Raw genomic sequence first — 24,891 nt, forward strand, 5'->3', positions numbered from 1 at the left:
ACAAACTGCTTAAATATTAGATTAGAAAGTACTTGAAGACAGGATGTTGCTGGAATTTCTTTTATATATTTCCATTTTACAGTGAAATGCTTCAAAATAAAAATACTGTTTTACCTACTTTCAGTTTGTGTGATTTGGTCTGAAATGTTTTTCTGTCTTGTATTTTCTCAGGTGGGATTTTTTGTTTCTAAATTTTTCATCTGTCTTCTGTTTTTGGTGCAGATAAATACTGAGGAACATGTGGATGCAGCTGATCAGGAGATTATCTTATGGGATCGTAAGATTCCTGAGGACATCCTGAAGGAAATAGCCACCCCTAAAGAGGTACCAGCAGAGAGTGTTACTGTCTGGATTGATCCACTTGATGCTACACAGGAATATACAGGTGACTCTACATTAAGATTGATTTCAGACTTTAGATTGCCATTATATATTGGAGAACCAGAACAAAGGCAGGTAATATATACTTGATAGTAAATACATTACCAATCTTACACAACTTTTCCAGTTAGATTTTAAGGATTAATGCAGTGCAGTATGAAACCTTTGGACTGGATCAGTTATTCTCAACCTTTCTCCCCTGACCCCAAAACCAGTATGTTGTAGCATACTCCTGTTGGTGGTAGTGATTCACTGTATCACTGATCCTTCAGTGAAGGGACATTTTTAGCAGTCACAAAAAAAAAATGGTTCCTATTGGACACCTGTTTATTGAAGTGTTTGTTTATTGAGTTATATATTGAGGTGTGAGTTCAGATATTTATTTATATAGCCAGAATGCAATATTTACTTGTGATTTGGGCAATTTAGGTTTTATTGCATATACATCTATCTTTGGAATTCAGAATAGTAGGCACCTAGGGGTAATTAAATTAAATAGCAAAAGAGAGAATTACTCACCTCATCTCCATTTTCTTTCTTTCTTTTCTTTTTTTTTTTTTTTTTTTCACCTAGTCCTAGCTTAGATTTCATTTCTATAGCTCCTCTCATGCCTTGTTTCTCACCTGGAGATAGCCAGTTCCTATTTTTTCTCTGTTCTGTTGGTGTATATGGTAAAGTTAATTGCTTATCTATGTGTCCTCCTTCTAGATTGTAAGTTCTGAGTGTGGGGCCTTCTGCTTCTTCATCTTTGTATTCTAGTTGTTAGGCACTGAACTTGACCATATTAGACACTCAGTAGGTAGCTTTTTAGAGAACAGGAGGAAGATATACAAGGTGTCTTAATAGTAACTGATATTAGAAAATATTTTGTAGAAATAGGTAATGGAAATGGGGAATATTGAGGGGATTTTTTTTTTTTAAAGATTTTATTTATTTATTTGACACAGAGAGAGAGAGAGAGAGATCACAAGTAGGCAGAGAGGCAGGCAGAGAGGGAGGGGGAAGCAGGCTCCCTACCGAGCAGAGAGCCTGACGCCTGACGCGGGGCTCGGTCCCAGGACCCTGAGATCATGACCTGAGCTGAAGGCAGAGGCTTAACCCACTGAGCCACCCAGGTGCCCTGAGGGGATTTAAAAAAAAAAAACTGTTTCCTAAACCAAAATTGGCCTGATCATATAATAATGATGATATTTAGTGAGTACATCCCTTGTAAAGAGACTAGTATTTGAGTTGATTTTCAAATTTAAAACTAAAAATTTGAATTATTTTAATAATTTTTGTTACTGTTTTTTTTGTTTTCTTTTTCTTCACAGAGGATCTTCGAAAGTATGTCACTACTATGGTATGTGTGGCTGTGAATGGTAAACCTGTACTAGGAGTGATACATAAACCATTTTCTGAATATACAGGTAAGAAATGCACTAGAGCTTTCGAGAGAAAATGTTATTAAGTCATACATTTGTAATACTTAACCACCCTATTAGAATCTCAGCTGTAGCTCAGCAATTATTAAAGTCAATCCCCTACCATACCTTACCCTTTTGTTGGATACAGTGAGGATTTTGTCATTGATAATGATAATATATGATGAAGCAGAGCTTTCTAAACTTTCTTTAGTGGCTAGAAACTGACAATGAGAGATAGTCAGTGTTGAGGAGTATAGTTGGGCACAGACTTCCCAGCAGCTGAATTCTTTCTCTTGTCTGTTGCAGGGGATAAGGTCCAGGCCTCTTAACACATTGATTCCATGTGGGTTCTGAGATCCACCATCAGGGACCTTAACCAAATCTGTTGTCACATTAGAAAATGAGCTTGATATTGTGGTGGTTAAGGGGAATGGCAACTTGGCAGCCTCAGCATCAAAATTAGATGCTGTTAACAGTGGAAGTCTTACTAATCAGGCTAATCCTAGTATAGCACTGGACACTTTTTCAGAGTTCAGTTTCAGAGTTCATTTGACCCTTGCCTACCCCACCTTCTTGATGTAGTCATGTTTGTTAGCTTTGTACAGATGGCAGGTGAGATCTTTGATCGTCACGTTGGGAGTTGAGAGTATAGAATACCATGTCAAAGAGCTTCCCCTGCAGCTCAGGATGACCTTTCTAGTGCTAGTGAATACTGGCATGACATTTTGGTATCAGCACAACCATTATGCTGTAGTTTGCCAGAGAGGCTAGCCATGGTCTTCTGAGTAGCAGTGATAGCGTGTGGCCTGTGGTTGCAAGTCCAGAATGATGCCATGAGTCGTCTGGGTAGAGAAGTTGAGGGAAAGAATTAGTGGTGTTAAGCAATATCACTGACAGCCCGAAGGGACTCATCATAGTTTTAAATTTGTCATTCCCATCAAGAACATGGGGCAAACATTATTGCCTTTTAGCTCCACTGTTCTCTAAAGCAATGAGGTTCTTGATGGTGACAGTACCCATTTTGCCATTGCCTGTGTTGAAAAAGGCCTTAATGGCAAGATGTTTTGGGTTGAATAATTCCCCCCTCAAATTTATGTTCACTCCTATATTAGTTTCCTAGGGTTGCCATAAAAACAAAAAGAAAAAAACCTACAAACTGAGTGTCTTTAAACAACAGGTACATAGTCTAACAGAGTTTTGGAGGCTTGAAGGCCTCAAGGTGTTGGCAGAGACATGCTCTCTTTGAAACCTGTAAGGGAGAATTCTTCCATGTTTCTCTCTTAGTTTCTAATAGTTTCACAGCAGTCTGTTGTGTTCCTTGGCTTGTGAAGACATCACTCTGTTCTCTGCCTTCAACACCTCATGGCATTCTGCCTATGTCTCTGGGTTTCTTCTTATGAAGACACCAGTCATACTGGATGAAAAGCCCATCCTACTCTGCCATGGCCTTATTTAACTGATTACATCTGCAATAACCCTGTTTGCAAATAAGGTCTGATTCTGCTATGCTGGTGATTAGGACTCAGTATATCTTTTGAGGGACAGTAAACCCCTAACAGTCAGAACTTCAGAATGTGACTTATTTGAAAGTCAGGTCTTTACAGATGTGATTAAGGTAAGTTATCAGGATAAGATCATCCTGGATTAGGGTAGGTCCTTAAATCAATGAGAGTGTCCTTATAAGAAACCAGGATTGCTGAGACATGGGGGATTGGATAGGACGGTAGAGGCACAGAAGTAGAGGAGTGATGCATATCAGCCAAAAAACACCAAAGATTGCTGGCAGCTGCTGGAAGCTAGAAGAGAGGCATGGAATGAATTCCCCTTAGAGTGTCCAGAAGTAATAAACCCTACCAGTCCCAGTATCTGGATTTTGGATTGCCAGTACATTTCATGAACTGTGAAATGTGTGAACCTCCAAGACTGAGAAAGTAAATTTCTCTTCTTCTAAGCCACCGTGTTTATGGTAGTTTGTCATGATAGCCCTAGGAAACAAATACACCCAGCATCCATACAGCCAGCTCTGGTGTTTACTCCACCCTTCTCACTGTGCCTCAGTGTGTGGCTGACACTGCATAAAAAGGCTGGCTGTCAAGTGGACAGAAATGGAGACAAGGTTAATTTTTGACTACTCTTAAAACTTACTTGCTTTGCAGAATACTTTGTATCTCAGATTCCAGCTCCTCTGAGATTGGCTGAACATAGACCAAATCTGTTTTGTGTTAATCTGACCTTATATCTTCTTTTCATAATCCGTATAGTTTTTACAGTTAACAATTTGATGAGCTGTAAAGAATTTGTCATTATTGCAACAGTGCGCCTTAAAATTAATTATGTAATTGTTTTATGGTTTGTGGGTTGCTTTCACATGTTTCCTTTAATCCTTACTGCATAAGTGAGGCTATAGGTTAGGCTACTAATTTAGGCTGTTGTAATACAGTGCACCAGAATAAGAGAGTTTGAACAAAATAGTTGATTTCTCTCTTCTCTAACAGTCCATATGCAAACAGATCAGGCATGCAGGCTATTCTCTTTTGTTGCTTTGCCTTGCTAAGTTTTGGTGCCCCCTTCTGCTTGACTGAGGATGGCTCTCTGGTTTATCCACATTTCACCAGTGAAGGGGATCAAAGGGAGATGTGGACATTTTCTGCTAAGGGTTTATCCTATAAGTTGCATGCATCACTTCAGCTCATATCCCATCAACCAAAACGTAGCTTGAACCCAGCCGTAGGGGAGGTTATGAAATGTGGTCTTTATTTTTCAGTGGCCATCCAAGCTTCCAGTTTAAGGGTTCTGTCACTTAGGGAGAATAGGGCAAGTGGATATTAGAGCATAACTTAATTTAGCAGTATTGCTGCACTTAGTATAACACATGAGAGAAGGGTACACTTACTAATACTACCACTTACAGATGAGAAAATGAGACTTAGAAGTTTGATACATTCCTCAAGGTCATCCAGCTAAATTAGAGGAGGAAGCAACCTTAGGAATTTTATGCAATTCAATATATCACACCACTTTCATAATAATTCAACAATTCCTAACATTTGTATAGTGGTTAACTATTTGCAATAAACTAAATTATCTCATTTAAACCTTGTGATAACTCTGTGAGACAAAGATAAGTGTTGTTATTTTTGTTTTTTTATAGATGGGAAAAGGGGCTTAGCAAAGTTCTTATGAAAGCCAATAGTTCCTAATGTTACAGCAAGAGCTAACCACTCCTTATGAATATCACACATTTGTTTAGTATTTTCACAGTTTATGAAGTCTATTGACATAAATTCATTTCAGCCTCAAAATCACTCTGGAAACTATATAAAAGAGGAATTATAGTGACTTTCAATTAAAGAAAGAAAAACAGGCATGTAAAGTTTAAGTCTTTGAAGTCCTTTTTTTTTTCTTTTTTTCCTTTCCTTTTCCTTCCTTCCTTCCTTTCTAAATTGAAGTATAGTTGACTCATTTTTTGATAGTGTTCCTCATTGCCTATCTATATCAGTTAGGGTTGCATTTATCTGTATACAGATAAGTAAGTTTTATTTTTCTCATGTAGTAAAGATGGGCAAATGGCAGGAAGGTTCAGTTTATGATACTGTTAAGCACCTGAATCTTCTTTTTGCCTTTTCTCTTAGAAGGTAGCTTTTTGTTTGCTTGCTTACAAAGATGGGTGCTTTCAGTTTCCATGGTTTTCTTCCAGGCTGGAAGAAAGGGGAAAGAAGAGGGACAAAAGATCTATCTCAGATATTCTTTGTATTAGGAAGGAGTAACTTTAAGCCCTCTGCTCCATCTCATTAGCCAAATGTCACATGGCCCCATTAGCTGCAAACAGCCTGCTACTCCAGAGAGAATTAGAATCATAGTAAAGGAAATGAAGAGGAAGTTGGTACTGGATAGGCGAAGAGATTCACATTCTTTGGGTCCTGATTTCCACATCTGTTCATTTTAGGGGTGGGAGAATAAGGATCATAAAAAATGCCCATTTAAAAAAAAATTTATTCCATGAGACTATGTATCCCCTCCCCCTAGAGTCTTAACCTCCTCTAAAATAAAAAAGCCCAAAGTTTCTAACTTAGGAACAGCTTGTGTTTCAAAATGGTTTCTGTAAGTTGTAAGAAAATGCCCTGTTCTTCTGTGATGCTGCTAAGTTGTCCAGTATGCTGGAACAAAGGCACTTGCTAGTCAGCAAACATTCTAGAAGAATCAATAAGTCCTTAATTAGGTGTGGGGTGACCTTCTGTTCCTGGATCGAAGGTGTGTTTGGCTTGTGTTCTCTTTTTGGACTGTTATTTTCAGATCCAGACTGTATATTGATGTTGGCAGAGTACCAACTATCAAGTATTATATGCTAACCAGAATTTAGCTACACTTGACTATAATGGGAGCTAGATAGTATTGTTGTTGGCAGCAGGTAGAGCAAAACTGATCAAAATCCTTATCAGACTTAATTAGAAGTAGTTCACTGAGTTCGAAATCCTAAGAAGCAACAGGTACTTAAATAGTATTTTAACAAAGTAATATATAAATATGTGAGTGTAATAGTATATCCATGCAGTGGAAATTTGCAGCCAAGTTATAATGTCTGAAATATGTAGCAAAGTACCAGTCACTTTTTATTTCCCACTCAACTTTTTTTTTTTTTTAGCATATCCTCAGATAGAGTAAACACATTGTTAGCTGCTATTTTACCTTTTCATGATTACCTTGTCATCATCATCAATCATTTAAGCACCTACTGAATTTTTTTAAAGTGCTTGAAATAATTTGTCCTTGTATGTGTTAGGACAGAATTTATTGAAATTCTGTAACATGAAATACATTTTTAAAATATTAAATTACTAATTCCTATCTAAGATTATTCTGGTACTAAGATAGGCTATCTTTATTCTCTTACACAATACTGACCTCTAGAGATGCAGCACTGTAAATTCATTTCTTAATAAAACCATGTTTTTACTGATCATTTCTAAAGAGAATTGAGGGTTTTTTTTGTTTTGCTTTCTCCTTTCTCATTTTTTAACTTCTTTGTGGATAATTTCAAACAAACATAAAATTGTACAGAATTTTCATATGCTCTTTCATCAAGATTTAACAGTTGAACGTTTCTTTATATTTGCTTTTTTTTTTAATGTCCTTAAAAGAAAATTACAAGGATTGTGACATTTTATGCCTATATATCTCACTATGCATCTCTTAATATACTATTAATGTAATACTATTTTTTGTACTATTATGAATATAATAATATAATTAATGTTTATTCCCTAATTGATCCCAATTCACATTTCCTCCAGTTGTTTCTAAAGTGGATTTTAAAACCGGTTACTTCAAACCAAGATCTAGTCAAGTAACATGCATTTTTTTTTTTTTTTTGGTGGTTTTATTAAGTTCTCTTAATCTAGAACAACCTCCAGTCCTGTTCTTCCCCATGACATTGACATGTTGAGATCAAGTTAGTTGTTACATAATGTCCTGCTTTTTGGACTCTTCTGATTATTTCCTCAGAGTGTCATTTAACTTATTTACTTTTCATCTTCTTTTTCTTATAAAATGCAAATTATATCTGAAGTCTTGATTGGATTAAGGTTGATTTTTGTCAAGAATACATTGTAGATTTTCTTCATGTATTTCCTACTGAATCATTTTATATGACATAAATATCTAGTCTCATTATTAGTGATGCTATAAGATGGCTCAAGTGGTCTTGACCAGATCTCTGTTATAAATTATTTTGATTCCCTTGCTACCAGCAAGTAGTCTGGAGAAATATTTTGGCACCATTTGAAATCGGGATTCTATTTATTGTTTCACAGAATAATTTTAAGATCTATTAAAGACGTGAAATGGGATTTTCTAATTCTGTTGTATTTTCTATACATGAGCTGGAATTCTACTGAGAAATTTCTTCCATCAGCTGGAGTTACTTTTTATCCTGAAAGGTAGTTCTGTTAGGAAGACAAAATACATGTTTAACTTTTTTTCTTCACCAATTTCAAAGTAAGGACTTAGGGTAAAAACTACCTCCAGGGGGAACAAATGTTATTTTTTCGATCAAGAGCAGACTTTGCCTTTATTTTTTTGATATCCTTAAGGTCTCATGGATTTTTGTATATTCACTACTATTCAAACTACAGATACTATTTTTTAAGTTAAATCTGTTTTTTTCCTTGCCCACTTTTACTAACTCCTTTATATATGCCTTTTTGTTTAAATGCCATTATATGGTCCTTTGCCTTAGGTGTCTCCTCTGTTGGTTCTCCCCTATGAGCAACAATGAAATCAACTTATTTTAGGCTCCTTGACTACCATCCCATTTTAGTAAGTCATATCTTTCTTGATATGTGTGTTTCTGCCGTTCAGCTCTTCTGATCTAAATGGTATCCTTCGACTCTCATGAGTCAACTGTGAGATAACATTGATACACTTTTATTCTTCCACCTGTATTCCTATCTTTGGTTTTCTCTTAAATCCACAGTTAAATTCATTCAGTGTTGACCAACAGTGCTTTTGCTAAGAGATCTTCAGTCATCTTTTGGTTGGATAAAACTTGTCCTCTAGGGCGCCTGGGTGGCTCAGTGGGTTAAGCCGCTGCCTTCGGCTCAGGTCATGATCTCAGGGTCCTGGGATCGAGTCCCACATCGGGCTCTCTGCTCAGCAGGAGGCCTGCTTCCCTCTCTCTCTCTCTCTCTCTCTGCCTGCCTCTCCGTCTGCTTGTGATCTCTCTCTGTCAAATAAATAAATAAAAAAAAAAATCTTTGAAAAAAAAACAAAAACAAAACTTGTCCTCTAGTAGATTACTTTAGGAGAGCTAGCTCATCCAGGTCATATTACGTGAGTTCTCACCTGTTAAAAGCTTTTTCTGTAACCTTCATTCTTGAAAGACTCTCAGCTACTTAATAGACTCTTTGGTTTAGCCCTGTGTCTTTGGGTTACTCTAATAAATTACCATAAACTAGAGGGCTTAAAACAGCAGAAATTTATTTTTTCACAGTTCTGAGGGCCAGAAGTCTGATAGCATGTTGTTGGCAGTGTTGTGTGCCCTCTGAAAGCTCAAGGAAAGAATCTTCCCTTGCCTCTTCCAGCTTCTGGTAGCTCCAGGTGTTCATTGACATGCCTTGATTTGTAGACATACCACTCCAGTTTGTACCTCCAGTTCACATTCTCCTGGTATATATTTCTCTGTCATCTGTTTTTATAAGGGCCCGCTCTAATCCAATATGACCTCAACTTGAATTACATCTGCAAAGACCCTATATCCAAATGAGGTCATATTCTGAAGGTTCCCGTCGACCGGAATTTTAGTAGGACACTCACTATACACTCTTTTTTTCTTGGGTAGAAACTGTTGGATTGATACAGTATCTGTGTGGGTGCATGTTGAAGCTTATTGGCAGAAAAGCTATAATCTGATTTTCTTTCCTTTGTGAGTAGCTCAGACTTCTGTGTCTATTAACCTTCTCTCTGGTCCCCTTTACCTGTTTGCTTGTCTCACTTATTTTTTGCTTTTCTCATTGCTTGCTGTGCTTTTCAGTCAACCTGTTGCCTTTCTGTGTATCCTGTGATCTAGTGCTAAGTCTTAAATGATTTTGTCTTTTTGTTGTTGTTTGCAGTTTCTTTCCTGTATTATGTGAGTTCCCATTTCATACCTTCTATCTTTCCTGAGTTATATTTTGTTCCATAGTGTTTTTGTTGTTGTTGCTTATTTATTTTTAATCGTCTTCGAATGTTGTGTTAGTTTTACTCTGCTTTAGAGAAATTTTCAAGTAGCCTGAAATGTTTTAACCTTCATTGATTGTGTTTTCTTCTTAGACTTCTCAGTGGACATTGCAGTTGTACATATTTCTTACATTTGGGCTGGCCACCGGCAGTAGATGGGAAGGTGGCAGAAAAGGAGTTTGGGTTGTTGTCAGTTCAGGAAATGTATTTTCTGTTAGAGCGAGGAAGGCATTATCTTTATTATCAGGCATCTTTTTTGTTTTCACTTGTCTGGATCTTGTCTTGTTTTAGTAAAGTCCTTGTCTTCAACCCGTTCTTTTCTTCTGCTTGCTGTCTTCCATTTGTCTCATGGGGACACTTTCTGAAAGATGTTGTATGTCATCTGGTCTGTTGTGAGAACTTCACTTTGGCTCTGTGTCTTCTCCAGGCCTCCTCTTTTTTTTTTTTTTTTTTTTTTTAAGATTTTATTTATTTATTCGACAGAGAGAAATCACAAGTAGGCAGAGAGGCAGGCAGAGAGAGAGGAGGAAGCAGGCTCCCCGCTGAGCAGAAAGCCCGATGCGGGGCTCGAACCCAGGACCTGGGATCATGACCTGAGCCGAAGGCAGCGGCTTAACCCACTGAGCCACCCAGGCGCCCCTCCACGCCTCCTCTTATAACTGCTCTGTTGCCATATCTCGGGCCTACTTTCAGTAGTTCTCATTTTAGATGGGACCTTTTTCTTCTGGGGAGAAATCCTGGCTGTTCTCTGAGTCCTACCACCACTGAGAGGCCTCCACCCTCTTGGCATTTCTGTGAAGCTCCTGCCGTATTCCCCACACTGGGCTCAGCTCTGGCACTCATTCTGCTGATCTTCGGTATTTACTTCCCTCTTTTTCATAAATTTGTGTTCATGACTATTCTTCATCTCCTTCTTATTCTTTAGCTATTGATTAAGGGTGGTGTTATTTGCTCTTCTTGTTGCAGTGTATGGTTTTCAGAAAGAAGTGTGAGAGGAGTCCAACAGACTGCCATCATCCTTGGGCAGCTCAGAAACCCAGACACTCTGTTCATTTTTCTTATTTTTCCCTGCAGCTGGGAGTAAGTGGTAATGCAGCTGCTTTCATTGCTAGCCATGGTGGACTGTGTTTTATCCCATAGTGAGTGACTGCTAGAACAACAGTCTAATTGGGATAATTCTGAGTAAGTTTATTTTCTTGTATAGCTTGGTGTAGTTAGTGAAGAAAAATATTTCAGGCCATTTCTAGGGTCTCCTCACCTTCTTAGAAATTTCTGTTTTATTTTGAAATCTAGAGCATTTTCTTTTTATATTCTCATGATAAAGCAGATGTGTAAATCTAACTCACCTCTCTAACTGTTTTATGTTTATCACTGAAACCATAAATACATCAAAAGTAGATAGGTGGAGAAAACAGTAGGAGGAGGAATAGTAAGGAAGAGAAAATAGGAGGAAAAAACCTGTTTTAAATTTTGAATTATTCAGGGTAACTAGTTGTCTTTATGTCCTAGGTTGTCATAGTTGCGTTCCCCAGGAACCGGACTTTGGGGATGGAGATTAGCATGCAGGATATTCAGGAAAGAGTACCTTGGGATCAAAGTTGTGTAAGGTAGGGAAGGAAGCCAGATTAGGTACAGAGAGATAATTGATGCAGTATTATTTAGCACCTCACTGGGAGGTGGAGCCTGGGAGTTCTTAAGCCAAGTTTTTAGTAGTCATTATCTCTGGTTGGGCAGGATTATGTGGCCTTTTTAGCTCTGTCTTAATATTTGCCTATCTTAATGTATAAAAATGTTAAATATTACTTGCTCCCAGAAAAAAAGTATTTCTATTTTTGGGGAGAACATACAAGTAATTCTGGAGAAAAGGGTATTTTGTTGGTCAATTCTTGGTACTTTGAGTTCCTGTTTCAAAAAGTTTCAGTGCTACTAATGAATATTATATTTCCTTTTCAGCTTGGGCAATGGTAGATGGTGGGTCCAATGTGAAAGCCCGCACTTCCTACAATGAGAAGACCCCAAGGATCGTAGTGTCACGCTCACATTCAGGAATGGTCAAACAGGTTGCTCTTCAGACTTTTGGAAACCAGACTACCATTATCCCAGCTGGTGGTGCTGGTACGTTCCAACTCCCCTGTAGTGCCTGGGGACAGTGTCCCAGCAAGGTTAAGGCTTATGTCGGGAGAAAGATTTCATATTCCTGTGCTTGGGAAAAAAGTGCGAATGGAGAGTGTACTTTGCAGACAGGCATGGTCTCCTACTTGGTTATCTCTAGGGTGATATTTCAGTCACACGTGCCTTCTTGTCAGAAAGGACCTCACAGTTGCGCCTGGGTGGCTCATTAGGGTGAGCGTCCATGTTGATTTCCCTGCTTGGGGGGGGGGCCTGCTGCTCCCTCTCCCTCTGTCTGCTACTCCCCCTGCTTGTGCATGTGCGTGCTCTCTCTCTCTCTCACTGTGAAATAGATAAATAAAATCTTTTTTTTTTTTTTAAGAAAAAAAAAAAAAGGAAAGGAAAGAATGAAACCACCTCACTGTAGGACCAATAGACTCACTACAGTGACTGCTGTTCCTTAAATACTACAAAAGTATCTTCATGTCAGTGATGTATCAGCAACAGTGGTTTTATATATGATGTAATTTCAAAGTAATTGTGCTGTTAGGATAACTGTAGGACTATCAGGGAGAGAAGGGAAGATCAAGCACAGACCCATGCTCCCTGTGGCCCCAAGATGCCAGGGATCCTCATAAGTATTACTAGGATGACTAAACCCTGGGCACTTGTAACACCTGTGAACTCCTCAGCTTCTATGTCTGGGATGAGCCAGAGTCTGGGAGCCACTCTGTTTACTGTATGTTCTGCTCTGTTTTATTACCTGTTGCTGATCAGGTGTCAGCTTACTTTTTCTTAAAGGCCGGAGAGTAAATATTTCAGGCTTTATGAGCCACTTGTAGACTCTCTTGCCTACTATTCTTGGATTTTTGTTTTGTCACCACGCTTTAAAAATATGAAAACCATTCACAGCTTGAGGGTTGTACAGAAATAGTGCATGGCCTGGATTTGGCTCACAGGCCATTTGCCTGCCCTTGTTTTGAGTGCTGTTTAATATGACAGAAGTGTTTTAATTCAAATAAATAAGAAATTATAGTCGGAAATGTGTGTTTGAAAACCTTTTCACTACAGTAATAAAGGGAAGAGTAATGCTTATTAACTTTTAAGCCTAATAGTTTTAATTTAGTGATTACATATATGTACTTTACTTAGTATGACTTTATTATTTCCCTGTAAGCCCTCTGTTAATGTTGGTTAGGAAGGGTAATGTTCAGAATACCCAGTATGAATGGGATAAACCAGATTCAAGACCTGGTTTCTTCTCTTTGTTTAATTATTTTTAAAAAATTCTGCCTCATCAAAAAAAAAAAAAATTCTGCTTCATTACAAAAAAGGCTTGAGATTGTGTTATTTTGTCTTCTTTCAAATCCATTGTTCCTAGAAATTCAGATGAAATCTGTGGGTATTTAGCTTCAGTATAGTATTCCATAGGAAATGATACACAGTGAATGTAAAAACATTCACAAAGTAGATTTAAATTTAAAAGATTATAGATGTGTATTTGGTTAGACTTGAGAATAGCTTTGTAAAATCCTTTATATATTTTTTGCTCATTTGGATTTAATGTCTGCACTGTTAACTTTCTTGAAAAAAGAACAAAACTATTTTTAAATAATTTTAGATTTCACAGTTGTAGAGATAGTATAGAGAACTCCTGCCTGTTGTGTGCTGTTATTCTTCACAATTACTCTTAAAAAGTAAGCTACTTTTTAAATCTTTTGAGTTGTAATCTAAATTCTTTGTTTACCTTTTAGGTTATAAAGTTTTAGCACTCTTGGATGTGCCTGATAAAAGTCAAGAAAAAGCTGATCTATATATCCATGTGACATATATCAAAAAATGGGATATATGTGCTGGCAATGCCATCTTAAAAGCCCTTGGGGGGCATATGACTACCCTGAGTGGTGAAGAAATCAGTTACACTGGTTCCGACGGCATTGAAGGAGGGCTTCTTGCTAGCATCAGAATGAACCACCAAGCTCTGGTCAGAAAACTCCCAGATCTAGAGAAGACAGGACATAAATAAGCAAAGGCAATCACAGATCACAGCTCTTCCTCAGTTGAACAGTCAACGTGAAGCGTCTGGGGGCTTCAAACGCATCGGTGGAAACTCTGCATGGTTAAGGCCATCCTGAACTTTTTAAGTATTTATGAAGCATCAGAGACTTACTGTCCCTGTAATAGGATGCAAGATCAGGGAAAGTGGGTTGCTTCGTGTCTCAAGTATTGTCTTTATTTTTGAGACTATTTTCGTATGGTTGTCCTACACAAGGCGCGCGCACACACACATGCATACACACACACACACAATTTGTGAATTAAAATCTATAGCTGAGTCTACATTGTTATGAGTCACCATTTTCACACAACATCATGAATCTTCACTATTTGTTAGTACTTTCATACAGAATTGGGCTGAAGAAAGGATTGATTTTATGTAGATTTAATACTACTTTACAGTTGTATCTCATTGAAAATAAAGTAATTGGGGGCTTTTACCCCTAATTCAGATGGAAAGCACAAGAAGCCACACATTCATTAATATGCAACAAATGCTCTATTTATCTGTTGTTACTGAATATTTCTTATGGATTAAAAAAGAAAAAACTTAAATTGTTTTTTTTTCTTTGAAATTTTAATAATAAGTTCACCAGCTAGTCGAGAATATAGCTATATGATGATTGCGTTGTAATTGTAGTTTCTGTGTGTGTATTTTTGTTTTGTTTTTTGTTTTGGTACAGAAAAGTATATTTGTACCCATGGGTCCAACATTCCTGCCATCTTACTCTTGATTTTTGTTTGCTCTGTGGACATTGCATGGTCCCATCCTTTCCCTCCTAACCAACATTTAGTCTTTAACACGTAAGGTTTGGATTAAGGTTTCAGGATTAGCACTAGGATTTTGGTACATTTTCTCCTTAGGGATAAATTATGCACTATACGAATATAAATTATTCTGTTAGTTGAGTCATTTGATATTACACAAATTGAGCTAGCTTTCGTTATTTTCAAAAATTTTAGTACTTTTTAAAAACTTTGCCAGGTTTGTATATAGAGGTTCTGTCCTTACGAAGAATGATTTATGGTTGCTTTCACCATTAATAAATGGATCTGATCTAATCTCAAAGCAGTAATTTTTAAGATATTTTAATGTTTCTGTTCAGATTAAAATAACAAAGGTTAATGTTACTTTTTGATTAATTTTTCTTTTAATTCAGTAGGCAGAATCTGACTGGAAGAAAGGTGGCATATTCACTGTGTCACTGTAATTAGATCCTTGTTTTGTGAACTTTCATTGGGATGTTGGATTTCTGTTAATATGTTATCTGGAAACTTCGTGTAAACAGTACCGTTATTTCATGTGACTTTGATGTCCTTGTATTTTATAATATACTGATTAGAGGGGAAGGGGATTGCTCATTGTTTTCTTCTTCCCTTTCTTTAAAACAACTTTCCATTTCTTTTCCTATCTTGGAGGTAAAATTGACCAAAGAATGGACATCCTCTTCTGGTGGAATGTGCATATGACTTTAGGCCTGAGTTTTATAGTCTCCAGAGTCCTTTCATTCCTCCTTAGGGAACTGAATTTAGTACAAAGCACATGTTTCCACCCAGTCTCTAGCAACTGGTCACAGACCTGAAAGTGTAGTGGGCCTCGATAGGTGGGATTTGGTTCAGTGAAAATTCATACAAAGTTTTGGTAGTTGGAATACTTGATATTTAAACAGGACTTAGGGGAGTCAGAATAGAATATTGGAGACCTCATCTTTTTACTTTTCAATGAAACAATATTTTTTTCCTCAGGAGAGATGGTAGAGGCATATACTATTTCCAGAGTCCATGGTATAAGCATTTATTTAAATTGTAGTGTGTCAGACATGGGGCAAGAAGACTGGCATATTAAGAAGTGGCATTTAATTGGAGTTTTTTTTTTTTAAATATTACATGGAAACTTTAATGGAAATGAAACTAGATCATATTAGCAAGCATGATCGCTTTCGTTTTATTTTTTTATTTTTATTTTTTTTTTTTAAGATTTTATTTATTTATTTGTCAGAGAGAGAGAGGGAGAGAGCGCGAGCACAGGCAGACAGAATGGCAGGCAGAGGCAGAGGGAGAAGCAGGCTCCCTGATGAGCAGAGAGCCCGATGTGGGACTCGATCCCAGAACGCCGGGATCATGACCCGAGCTGAAGGCAGCTGCTTAACCAACTGAGCCACCCAGGCGTCCCTCGTTTTATTTTTAATTCCATTAATCTGCATGTAGATAATGACTTTGCGAAGGGCTTGTGTTGTGTACAAAAATTAAGATATTGGCTGACAGATTAATGCATTATTTTTATAATTTGTTGGGTATAGTTTAGTTACTAATGGTTTTTACGTGGTTTTGTAGAAAATTCATTTTTAATTTTTTTGTTTCTAAAAGATAATGTACATTACAGAACTAATATAACCACAAAGAACAGTATTTATATTTATTAATGTGAGACATTATCGTGCCAGAACATACCAGTAAAACACCATGAGTAAGTGAGGCATGTACTATCTCCCAGAATTACATAAATACAATTACTTCTAAAATGTAGCAAAATAACTAGAGTTGAACTTTTAGCGAGCCTCACTTCCCCAACTCCTGGTCTTCCCTTTCCTTTATCTTTGCCCTCATTTAGAGCACAGTGTTCCCTTAACCTTGAGTTTTACACATCACATTTAGTAAAAGTAGTGGCATCTGTAACTTCAGTATGTATTAGCTGTCCCTTTGCTCTGCCCTTCATCTCTACCTCATTCCCTGGTTCTGCAGCCTGTTGATATTCTTCTGTATCTGCCCCTCTTTCTGGACCAGTACTCTCCCCCAAAACTTAACCCCTGAATTCTCTCCTAGACTTACTTCTTTCAAGATTGACTGCTGAAATATTATGGTAGAACTGAGTTAAGTTCTTAGGGAGATGAAGCTGGGCAAGAATTCTGGTTGACCGTCACTTCTCAAAGATGTTCTCAAAAGGTAAAGGAAAATCACCTTCAAAACCACAAAGATTTACACAATCGAGTCTAATCCAGTGCTTCTGTCTTTACAAAGCATTTCTTCAGATCCTTTCTTCACAGAATGAAAATGCAGAAGATACAAGAATTAGGTATATAAGCCTGCTAATGAAAACCCTTCTTTTTCTGTTAGCTTTCATACTTGTGTCCCTATTTCAGTTGAGATTACAAAGGGCCTACAAGATGGGTCATATCTGGTATTGTCCTCTTTCCTCTAATTGTATTTTTTCTGGATTTTATTATTTTTCTGGATTTTAAATCAGCATTCAGATGAATTGTTTACGGCTATATGATGAAGCTAATAGTGTTTTAGTTCATGTGTTTTAAGTAACAATTGTGCAAATTCTGTTCGCTGGGTGCTCCCCTTGAATATTGGGCAAATTGGGTCGGAGGAAGTAGGGTAAGTGGCTAAGAAGAGGGTGGGAAGGAAGAAAGCTCCTGGGAAGGGTAGCAGAGGGAGAATGCCGAGCAAACCTCTGCCCTGAGCCCTGGGATCAGGAACTCTGCCCTTGTCTCAGATGTTCAAAAATTGGATCTCACTCGGGCTTTGAAGGAGACAACTATCTCATAGCAAAGCAAAAGTAAAGAAAGCTGGGGTGGCACCACCCCCTGTTCCTCAAGAAAATATCCAGCTTGCCTCTCCTTTGATAGCACCTTAAAAATGGCCTTATGGAGACCATCTTTGGCAGGTTAAAAATAGAATCTACTTGGGTTATTCTAGCTTCAGCTATTTATCTTGGCTCTGTGTTGACTGGTCCTGGACAGAAACTGATTTTTCATTTTTGATCTTGGTTGAATCTGAGCTATATTATTTGCAGTATATGCCTATAAAAAGTCTGTCTTGAAACTGTTGTATAAAAATAAACCTAGTCTATGGTTTCATTTTTATTCTAAAAAAAGTTGTGCCTTAACAATAGGGCATTGTATGTTAATAAGGGAAAATAAAATCTTTTTTTAATAGATGGGGAAAATAAGAACTTTTTGCCATTAAAATTTAAGTTCTTGTAACATTTTTAATATTAGAGTTGGGGGAAATTCATTAAAGTTAAATACAATTGATATAAACTTATTTTTGCATAACCTAGCATTTACAACTAAAGTACATTTTTATAAGAACTGGCATCTTGATGTATATAGGTCTGAAATGATACTTCATCCTTTGGTTTTTAATTTGAATTACTACAAGAACAGGATAAGGTATATTTAAAATTTCTTTTTTCTTTTAAATCATTTTAGTGTGCTATTGTATTTGTTCTACTAGTCCTCTGAGTTGCTTTGTTTTTAAAAAAAATAGCTATTCATGATACCATATCAATAATTTATTAATGCTAAAAAATACTATGTGTTATGTGACTTAACAAACGAGAACAGTTCCTGGATTGAAGGGGGGGGGGGGGATGGGGGTTCTGATTAGCAGTTACTAAGAGGGCAAGAAGAATTGAACTTTGTATTTCAAAAGAAGTTTTTGGTTTTATGAGGTGCTGTTTATGTAAGTTACATATTTTTTTTTTAATCAAAGTCTGGCAGGTATTAGCATTCCAATTTACTATTGGTTTCTGTTTTTAAAAGTTATTTTAAAATTGGTAGTGAATTAATTCTGTGGGAAAATGAGATTTATAAAATAAGTAGGTTTTTTTTTTTAAGGTAAAATAATATAAACCAAACTTGTAGAAGTTAAGGCTGATGAATAATAAAGCAACATTACATATTGTGTTTGTAAGTGTTCCCTAAAGTATTATAATTAAGTTTATTTGTATAAATTACAAAAGCAGAAACTGTGATGTTTGATTAGTAGTATGTTCTGTTAAAATTCCTTTTGAGGTATGTTCTACACATAGTTATTATTCAGGAAAGACTTGATCATCCTGTATTTTTTTTAAAAATAGGAAATACAGCATGCCAAGTCATCATTAGATCAGTTAGCCTAGAAAGACTTAATCTCTCTCCACAAGTTATCTCTTCTAAACTGTCTTCATCATTTATGCTGAGTTGAAGAGGTAACGTTTAAGGACTTTAATTCATGTTTAAAAACACGGACTTCCAATTTCCGTGTAGCATTACATCCTCCACTGGCAGGAGCCAAAGCTAGTCTTATAGTCTAACAAGAGAGAGCTTGTTCTGCCATGATGAACTGTGGTGCTCCCAATGGATTTTCCCCCCTTTAATGATGTTACTTAAGCTACTGGATGTATATATACGCATGGGGTTGAGTTTACACGTAATGGTGTTTCCTGCTCATGTCCCTGCCTCTTCAAACTTTGTTTTTTTAATAGACCTCACTTCCTGTCGATCTTTTTTCTTATAATGGGCTAACATTGATGAGAGGAATTAAAAATAAATACCTTTGAATACTCCTGCCCTAGTCACACATTTAAAGCTATGGAGGAGCTAGTCCATTTCCTGGTGCCAAGCCATGCTTGGGCACCAGACTTCTCTTGGCATGCTGTATCCTGCCTCACCCACAGCACCAAATTAAGGGGGTCCTGACTTTAATCTCTACTGAGAAGTTAACTCTCCTCTGTGTTTTTAGAGCAGTTATTTTGTATCTCACCTATAGCACTCATTTTTATATGTGCTGTTGTAAATTTCTTAAGGACAGGGATTGTCTTGGTGATTTTTGTATTTCCACATCAACCCCAGCAGCTAGCCCAGTGTCTTGAATAAATTAGGTGCTTAATGTGTGTTGAACTAAATTGAGTAAAGGAGTACTACTAGAATAAGCATTTTTCATGCTTTGATTGGGTAAACTGATTGCTTTGTTTGACTCTGCCAATATTTATGATTATCACCTCATGCACACTAAATTATTTTTAAAAGTTTTGCTTTCTTTAGATACTACCCCATGGACATTTAGCTCTAGAAAATGTGATTGCTTCCAATGAAATGACTGTCCCAAACTCTCTGCTCCTGGATATACTTTGCCAAACTGAAATTTGAATTTTCTGAATAAATTGGTCATGTCTGAAAGAGATGGTGTGCTGCATCTTGCATCTGCCTTTCCCACCTCTTTTTTTTAAACTAGGGTGACATACATGCATATGTATGTTTACCATTTTAACCATTTGTAAGTGCACAATTCAGTGGCATTAAATACATTCACAATGTTGGACAACCGTCACCACCATGCTTTTGAAGAACCTGTTCATCATCACAAACACAAACTCTACCCATTGAGTCCTCCCCATTCCCCTGTTCACCTCAGCCCCTGAAGCTACTCTTTTCTATGAATGCATCTGCTTTTGAACTCCTAATTTTCTGAGATTCTCTCACCATGTATAGGAAAGGCATCTGTTTGAGAAGGGGTGTACAAGGCAAATGTAGTCGTATAGCAAAATTACATCTTGCATTCTTAGATTTAAGATAGAGGGAGCTTAGAAAAAGCAAAAGAAGCTAAGATAAGGACAAATATATAGAAAGGTAGTAATAGAAACTGTGATTAGAACGATCTCCAAGGTGCTTGTTTTCCTCAAGTCTTACAGATAATAAAAAGATGTATCAGCCCCATGTTATGAATTTGATTATTTCATATCTTTGACTTCTGCATCAGCAGATGTATACTATTTGTTAATATAAATAATAGATAATTCTATTTTTTTTAAAGATTTATTTATTTATTTGACAGAGAAATCACAAGTAGGCAGAGAGGCAGGCAGAGAGAGAGGAGGAAGCAGGCTCCCTGCTGAGCAGAAAGCCCGATGTGGGGCTTGAACCCAGGACCTGGGATCATGACCTGAGCCGAAGGCAGCGGCTTAACCCACTGAGCCACCCAGGCGCCCCTAGAGAATTCTATTCTATATCCTAATAGAAAATTAGGATATAGACCATTATTTTAAAAATTGTTTATAGAATCTGAGTATTTTGAAAGCACAAAAACTTTAATCTGAAGTATAGTTGACACAATATTATGTTAGTTTCAGGTGTACAATGCTGATTTACAATCCTATACATTGTGTTATGCTCTCCAGAAGGGTAGCTACCGTCTACTGTCATCATGTGCTAGTATCACACCAGTGATTACATTGTCTATTCTGTATCTTTTATCCTGGTGACTTATTCATCCCATAACTAGAAGCCTGTGCCTTCAACTCATCTTCCCTATTTTGCCCATTCTTCCATGCCCTTCCCTCTGGTAATTACCAAATTGTCTTCTATATTTATGGGATGGATCTGTTTCTGCTTTTTGTTTGTTTTTTCATTTGTTTTTTAGATTCCACATATAAGTAAAATCATATGTCTTTTGCTGTCTGACTTACTTCTGTTAGCATAATATACTCTAGGTCCATTCATGTTGTCACAAATGGCAAGATATCAATCTTTTTTTTTTAAGGTTGTGTAATCTTCCATGGTATACATACCACATCTTCTTTCTCCATTCATCTATCAATGGACACTTAGTTTGCTTCCATATCTTGGCTATTGTAAATAATCCTGCAATAAACAAAGGGCTTCATATATCTTTTTGAATTAGTGTGTTCTTTTTCTTTGGGTAAATACAAAGTAGTGGACTTACTGGCTTATGTATATTTCTAATTTAAAAAAAAATTTAAAGATTTTTATTTATTAGCGCACATGAGAGCACAGAAGGAGAGTGAGAGGGAGAAGCAGACTCCCCACTAAGCGGAGAGCCCTATGCAGGACATGATCCCAGAACCCTGAGAGCATGACCTGAGCTGAAGGCAGACACTTAACCCACTGAGCCATCCAGGTGCCCTTGCAGTATTTCAATTTTTAAATTTTTGAGGAATCTTCGCACCTTTTTCCACAATTGTTGAACCAATTTACATTTCCACCAACAATGCATAAGGGTTCCTTTTTCTCCATGTTCTTATTAACAGCTGTTGCTTCTTGTCCTTTTGATATTAGCCATTCTGACAGGTATAAAGTGATATCTCATTGTTTCGATTTGCATTTCCTTGATCATTAGTGATGTTGAGCAGCTTTTCATGTGTCTGTTGGCCACCTGTATGTCTTCTTTGTAATGTTTTTTCAGTTCCTCTGCCCTTTTTTTTTTTTTAAAGAAACACTGGATCCTTTTTTAAAATTTTAAATTCTGGCATAGTTAACATACAGTGTTATATTAGTTTCAGGTGTACAATATAGGGATTCAACACTTCCATACATCACCCAGTGCTCATCACGTGTGCTCTCCTTAATCCTCATCACCTATTTCACCCATCCACCACCCACCTCCCCTCTGGTAACCATCTGTTCTCTATAGTGAAGTGTCTGTTTTTTGGTTGGTGTCTTTTCTTTGTTCATTTGTCTTTTCTTAAATTCCACATATGAGTGAAATTACATGGTATTTGTCTTTCTCTTATTTTGCTTAGCATTATACTCTCTAGCTCCATGTCATTGCAGATGGCAAGACTTTCTTTTTTATAGCTGAATAATATTCCATTTAAAATATATACCACTTCTTTATTCATTCATCTATTGATGAACACTTGGGCTGCTTCCATAATTTGGGTATTATAAATAATGCTGCTATAAACATAGTGGTGCATGTATCCCTTTGAATTAGTGTTTTTTGTGTTTTGGGGGTAAAAACCCAATCGTGCAATTATTGGATCTTAGGGTAGTTCTATTTTTAACTTTTTGAGGAAGTTCCATACCGTTTTCCACAATGGCTACTACAGTTTTTGTTCCCAGTAACAGTGCTAAAAGAGTTCCTTTTTCTCCACATCCTTGCCAATACTTGTTTCTTGGGTCTTTTAATTTTGCTGTTCTGACAGGTGTGAGGTGATATCTCATTGTCATTTGGATTTGAATCTCCCTGATGAGAAGTGATGCTGAACATCTTCTCATGTGTCTGTCGGCCAACTGGATGTCCTCTTCTGAGAAATATCTGTTCGTGCCTTCTGCCCATTTTTAATCAGATTATTTGTGTTTTTTTGGCATTGAGTTGTATAATGTCATTATATATTTTGGATATTAACCTCTTACTGGATATGCCATTTGCAAATGTCTTCCTCCATTCAGCAGGTTGCTTTTTGTTTTGTTGGTTTCTTTCTTTGTGCAGAACTTTTTAGTTTGTTGTAGCCTGAATAGTTTATTTGGCTTTTGTTTCCCTTGCCTGAGGTGACATATGTAGAAAAATGTTATTAAAGCCAAAGTCTGAGAGATTACTGTCTATGTTTTCTTCTAGGAATTGTATGGTTTCATTTAGGTCTTTTGTCCATTCTGAGTTTGTTTTTGTGTATGGTGTAAGAAAGTAGTCCATTTTCATTCTTTTGCATGTGGCTGTCTAGTTTACCCAACACCTTTCGTTGAAGAGACTGTTTTTTCCCCATTGTGTATATACTCTTGTCTCTTTTGTTGTAGATTAATTGACCATATGGTGTGGATTTCTTTCCGGGCTCTCTATTCTGTTCCATTGACCTATGGGTCTGTTTTTGTGCCAGCACCATACTGTTTTGATTACTATAGCTTTGTAGTATATCTTGAAATCTGAGATTAGCACAGAAACATTTTTAAATGTCTCAGCTCTTTAACAATTTCAAGGATTACTTTCTTCCACCCTTTTAACTCTTTAGGGTGGCTCTTTTTTTTTTTTTAAGATTTTATTTATTTGAGAGAGAGGGCACAAAAATGGGGGGAGGGGTAGAGGAAGAGGGAGAAGCAGACTCCCTGCTGAGCAGGGCTCTATCACTAGACCTCAGGATCATGACCTAAGCCAAAGGCAGACACTTAACCAAACGAGCCACCCAGGTGCCCCTTTGGGAGGGTCTTATCAGGAATATCATTTTAGAGTTTCCAAAGTACTTCAACCCGGGTTCAAGTTTTCCCAGAAGAGGGATGACCCTGAGAGTGCCAAGTACCACCTGATATTTCAGACATTATATATCTTTTTAAAAATTTTTTTCAATTTCTGAGAATTTTAACTTGTCTTGTTCAGTTTGAAACTCAGACCATGGAGGGGAAAAAAAAGAAACAACAACAACAAAAAGATTCATAGTGAATTCACTGATGGAGTCAGCACCTCACATGGTCTCCATTTACTCTCTAGAACTTCTATCCCTTCCTCCCAGCCAGTGCTGTTTACCAGCCAATCGTGCTTTGGGGATTAACATGAGAACATGAGGAAACAAAGGAGTCCATATTGTTGACAGAGAGCAGAGTAGTTTCTTTTCCAAATAAGATTTCTGATCATGAAACAAGATTTCCACAGCTCTGGTGGGAGTTTCTCCCAGATAAGTACTGGGTCAGATCTTATTTCACAGTAGGAATGCAAACAGCCATTTGTGAAAGATTTTCTTTCTGTTTTCAGTGAATTTAGTTCTCTAGTTGGATTAAGATCTTTGGTTACATCAAATCTCCAGTTGGCAGAAGACCAGGCCTAATTTTTCAAAGAGAACATTGTCATGGAAAATATTTTTAAAAGTGGATGTAATTTTTGCCTAAAGCAGCTGTTAGTAGGTAAGCAGAGGAGTGTCATGGGGCGGGAGGAAAACAATCTTGCTCGAATACACTTTTTATTCTCTGGAGAAGGGATAAAACATTCCTCGGTGTGTCAAACGGTTGTTTTGGACTGCAAGCCAAAGGTCCTAAAACCTCAGTGGATTAAATATCTCAACAAAAGGAAACATTTAAAATTGTAAAGTATGTCAGAAAACAAAATGATACTGTACTAACAGTAAGAGCTGAATTTCCAGTAGTGATAGGTCACCCGCAGCCCTGGACCCCTACAAAGTGACAGGGCAGATCTGTAGATCTGTGAAACTTGCGGCCCATGGACAGTTGGGTTATCAAGCAGTGTGAGAGACAGGCATTGGGAACCTCCAGCAAGGAGAGCGTTGAGTAGGCAAGTCACTGCCAGGACTCTGGTGCAGCAGCACCTGCATTTGAACACCCTTTTGTGTCTCTTCAGCTGTAAGGGTCCTGAGCAAGGCGCTCAGACATGAAGGGGCATAGCAGCAGTACCACCCACAGGGGTGCTGTGAGATGAAATGAAGTAAAATACGGAACGATCGGCGAACAGTTATACAAGCCCTGAAGATTGCACGCTGCCCGCTTCCACACACCAAGCAATACCACCCCTCCCACCCCCCAGGCTTTTTTTGATTGTCCGATCTGAAGCCTTCTGCTCCAGGCTGTTTTTATTTGGCAAGACTCTCTTGCTCTCTAGAAACAAAACTTAACTCAAATTAACCTAAGAAAATGATTTATTGGGGTGCCTGGGTGGCTCAGTTGGTTGAGTGTCTGCTTTTAGCTCAGGTCATACCAGGGTCCTGGGATCCCACTCC

The 24,891-nt window shown here is 37.4% G+C and overlaps 1 protein-coding gene across 1 annotated transcript in view; it reads left to right on the forward strand.

Annotated features, from left to right (window-relative positions):
• BPNT2 (3'(2'), 5'-bisphosphate nucleotidase 2) overlaps positions 1–15,596 on the forward strand; it is a 32,788-nt gene extending 17,192 nt beyond the window's left edge. The window contains exons 2-5 of the mRNA XM_047725932.1: positions 223–385; positions 1,695–1,790; positions 11,454–11,615; positions 13,364–15,596. Of these exons, the coding sequence (XP_047581888.1) occupies positions 223–385; positions 1,695–1,790; positions 11,454–11,615; positions 13,364–13,635 (693 nt within the window). The 3' untranslated portion in view covers positions 13,636–15,596. The remainder of the gene's footprint in view (positions 1–222; positions 386–1,694; positions 1,791–11,453; positions 11,616–13,363) is intronic.
• The last annotated feature ends 9,295 nt before the right edge of the window (positions 15,597–24,891 follow it).

This window comes from Lutra lutra, chromosome 4, assembly GCF_902655055.1.
Source record: "Lutra lutra chromosome 4, mLutLut1.2, whole genome shotgun sequence".
Lineage (NCBI taxonomy): Eukaryota > Metazoa > Chordata > Mammalia > Carnivora > Mustelidae > Lutra > Lutra lutra.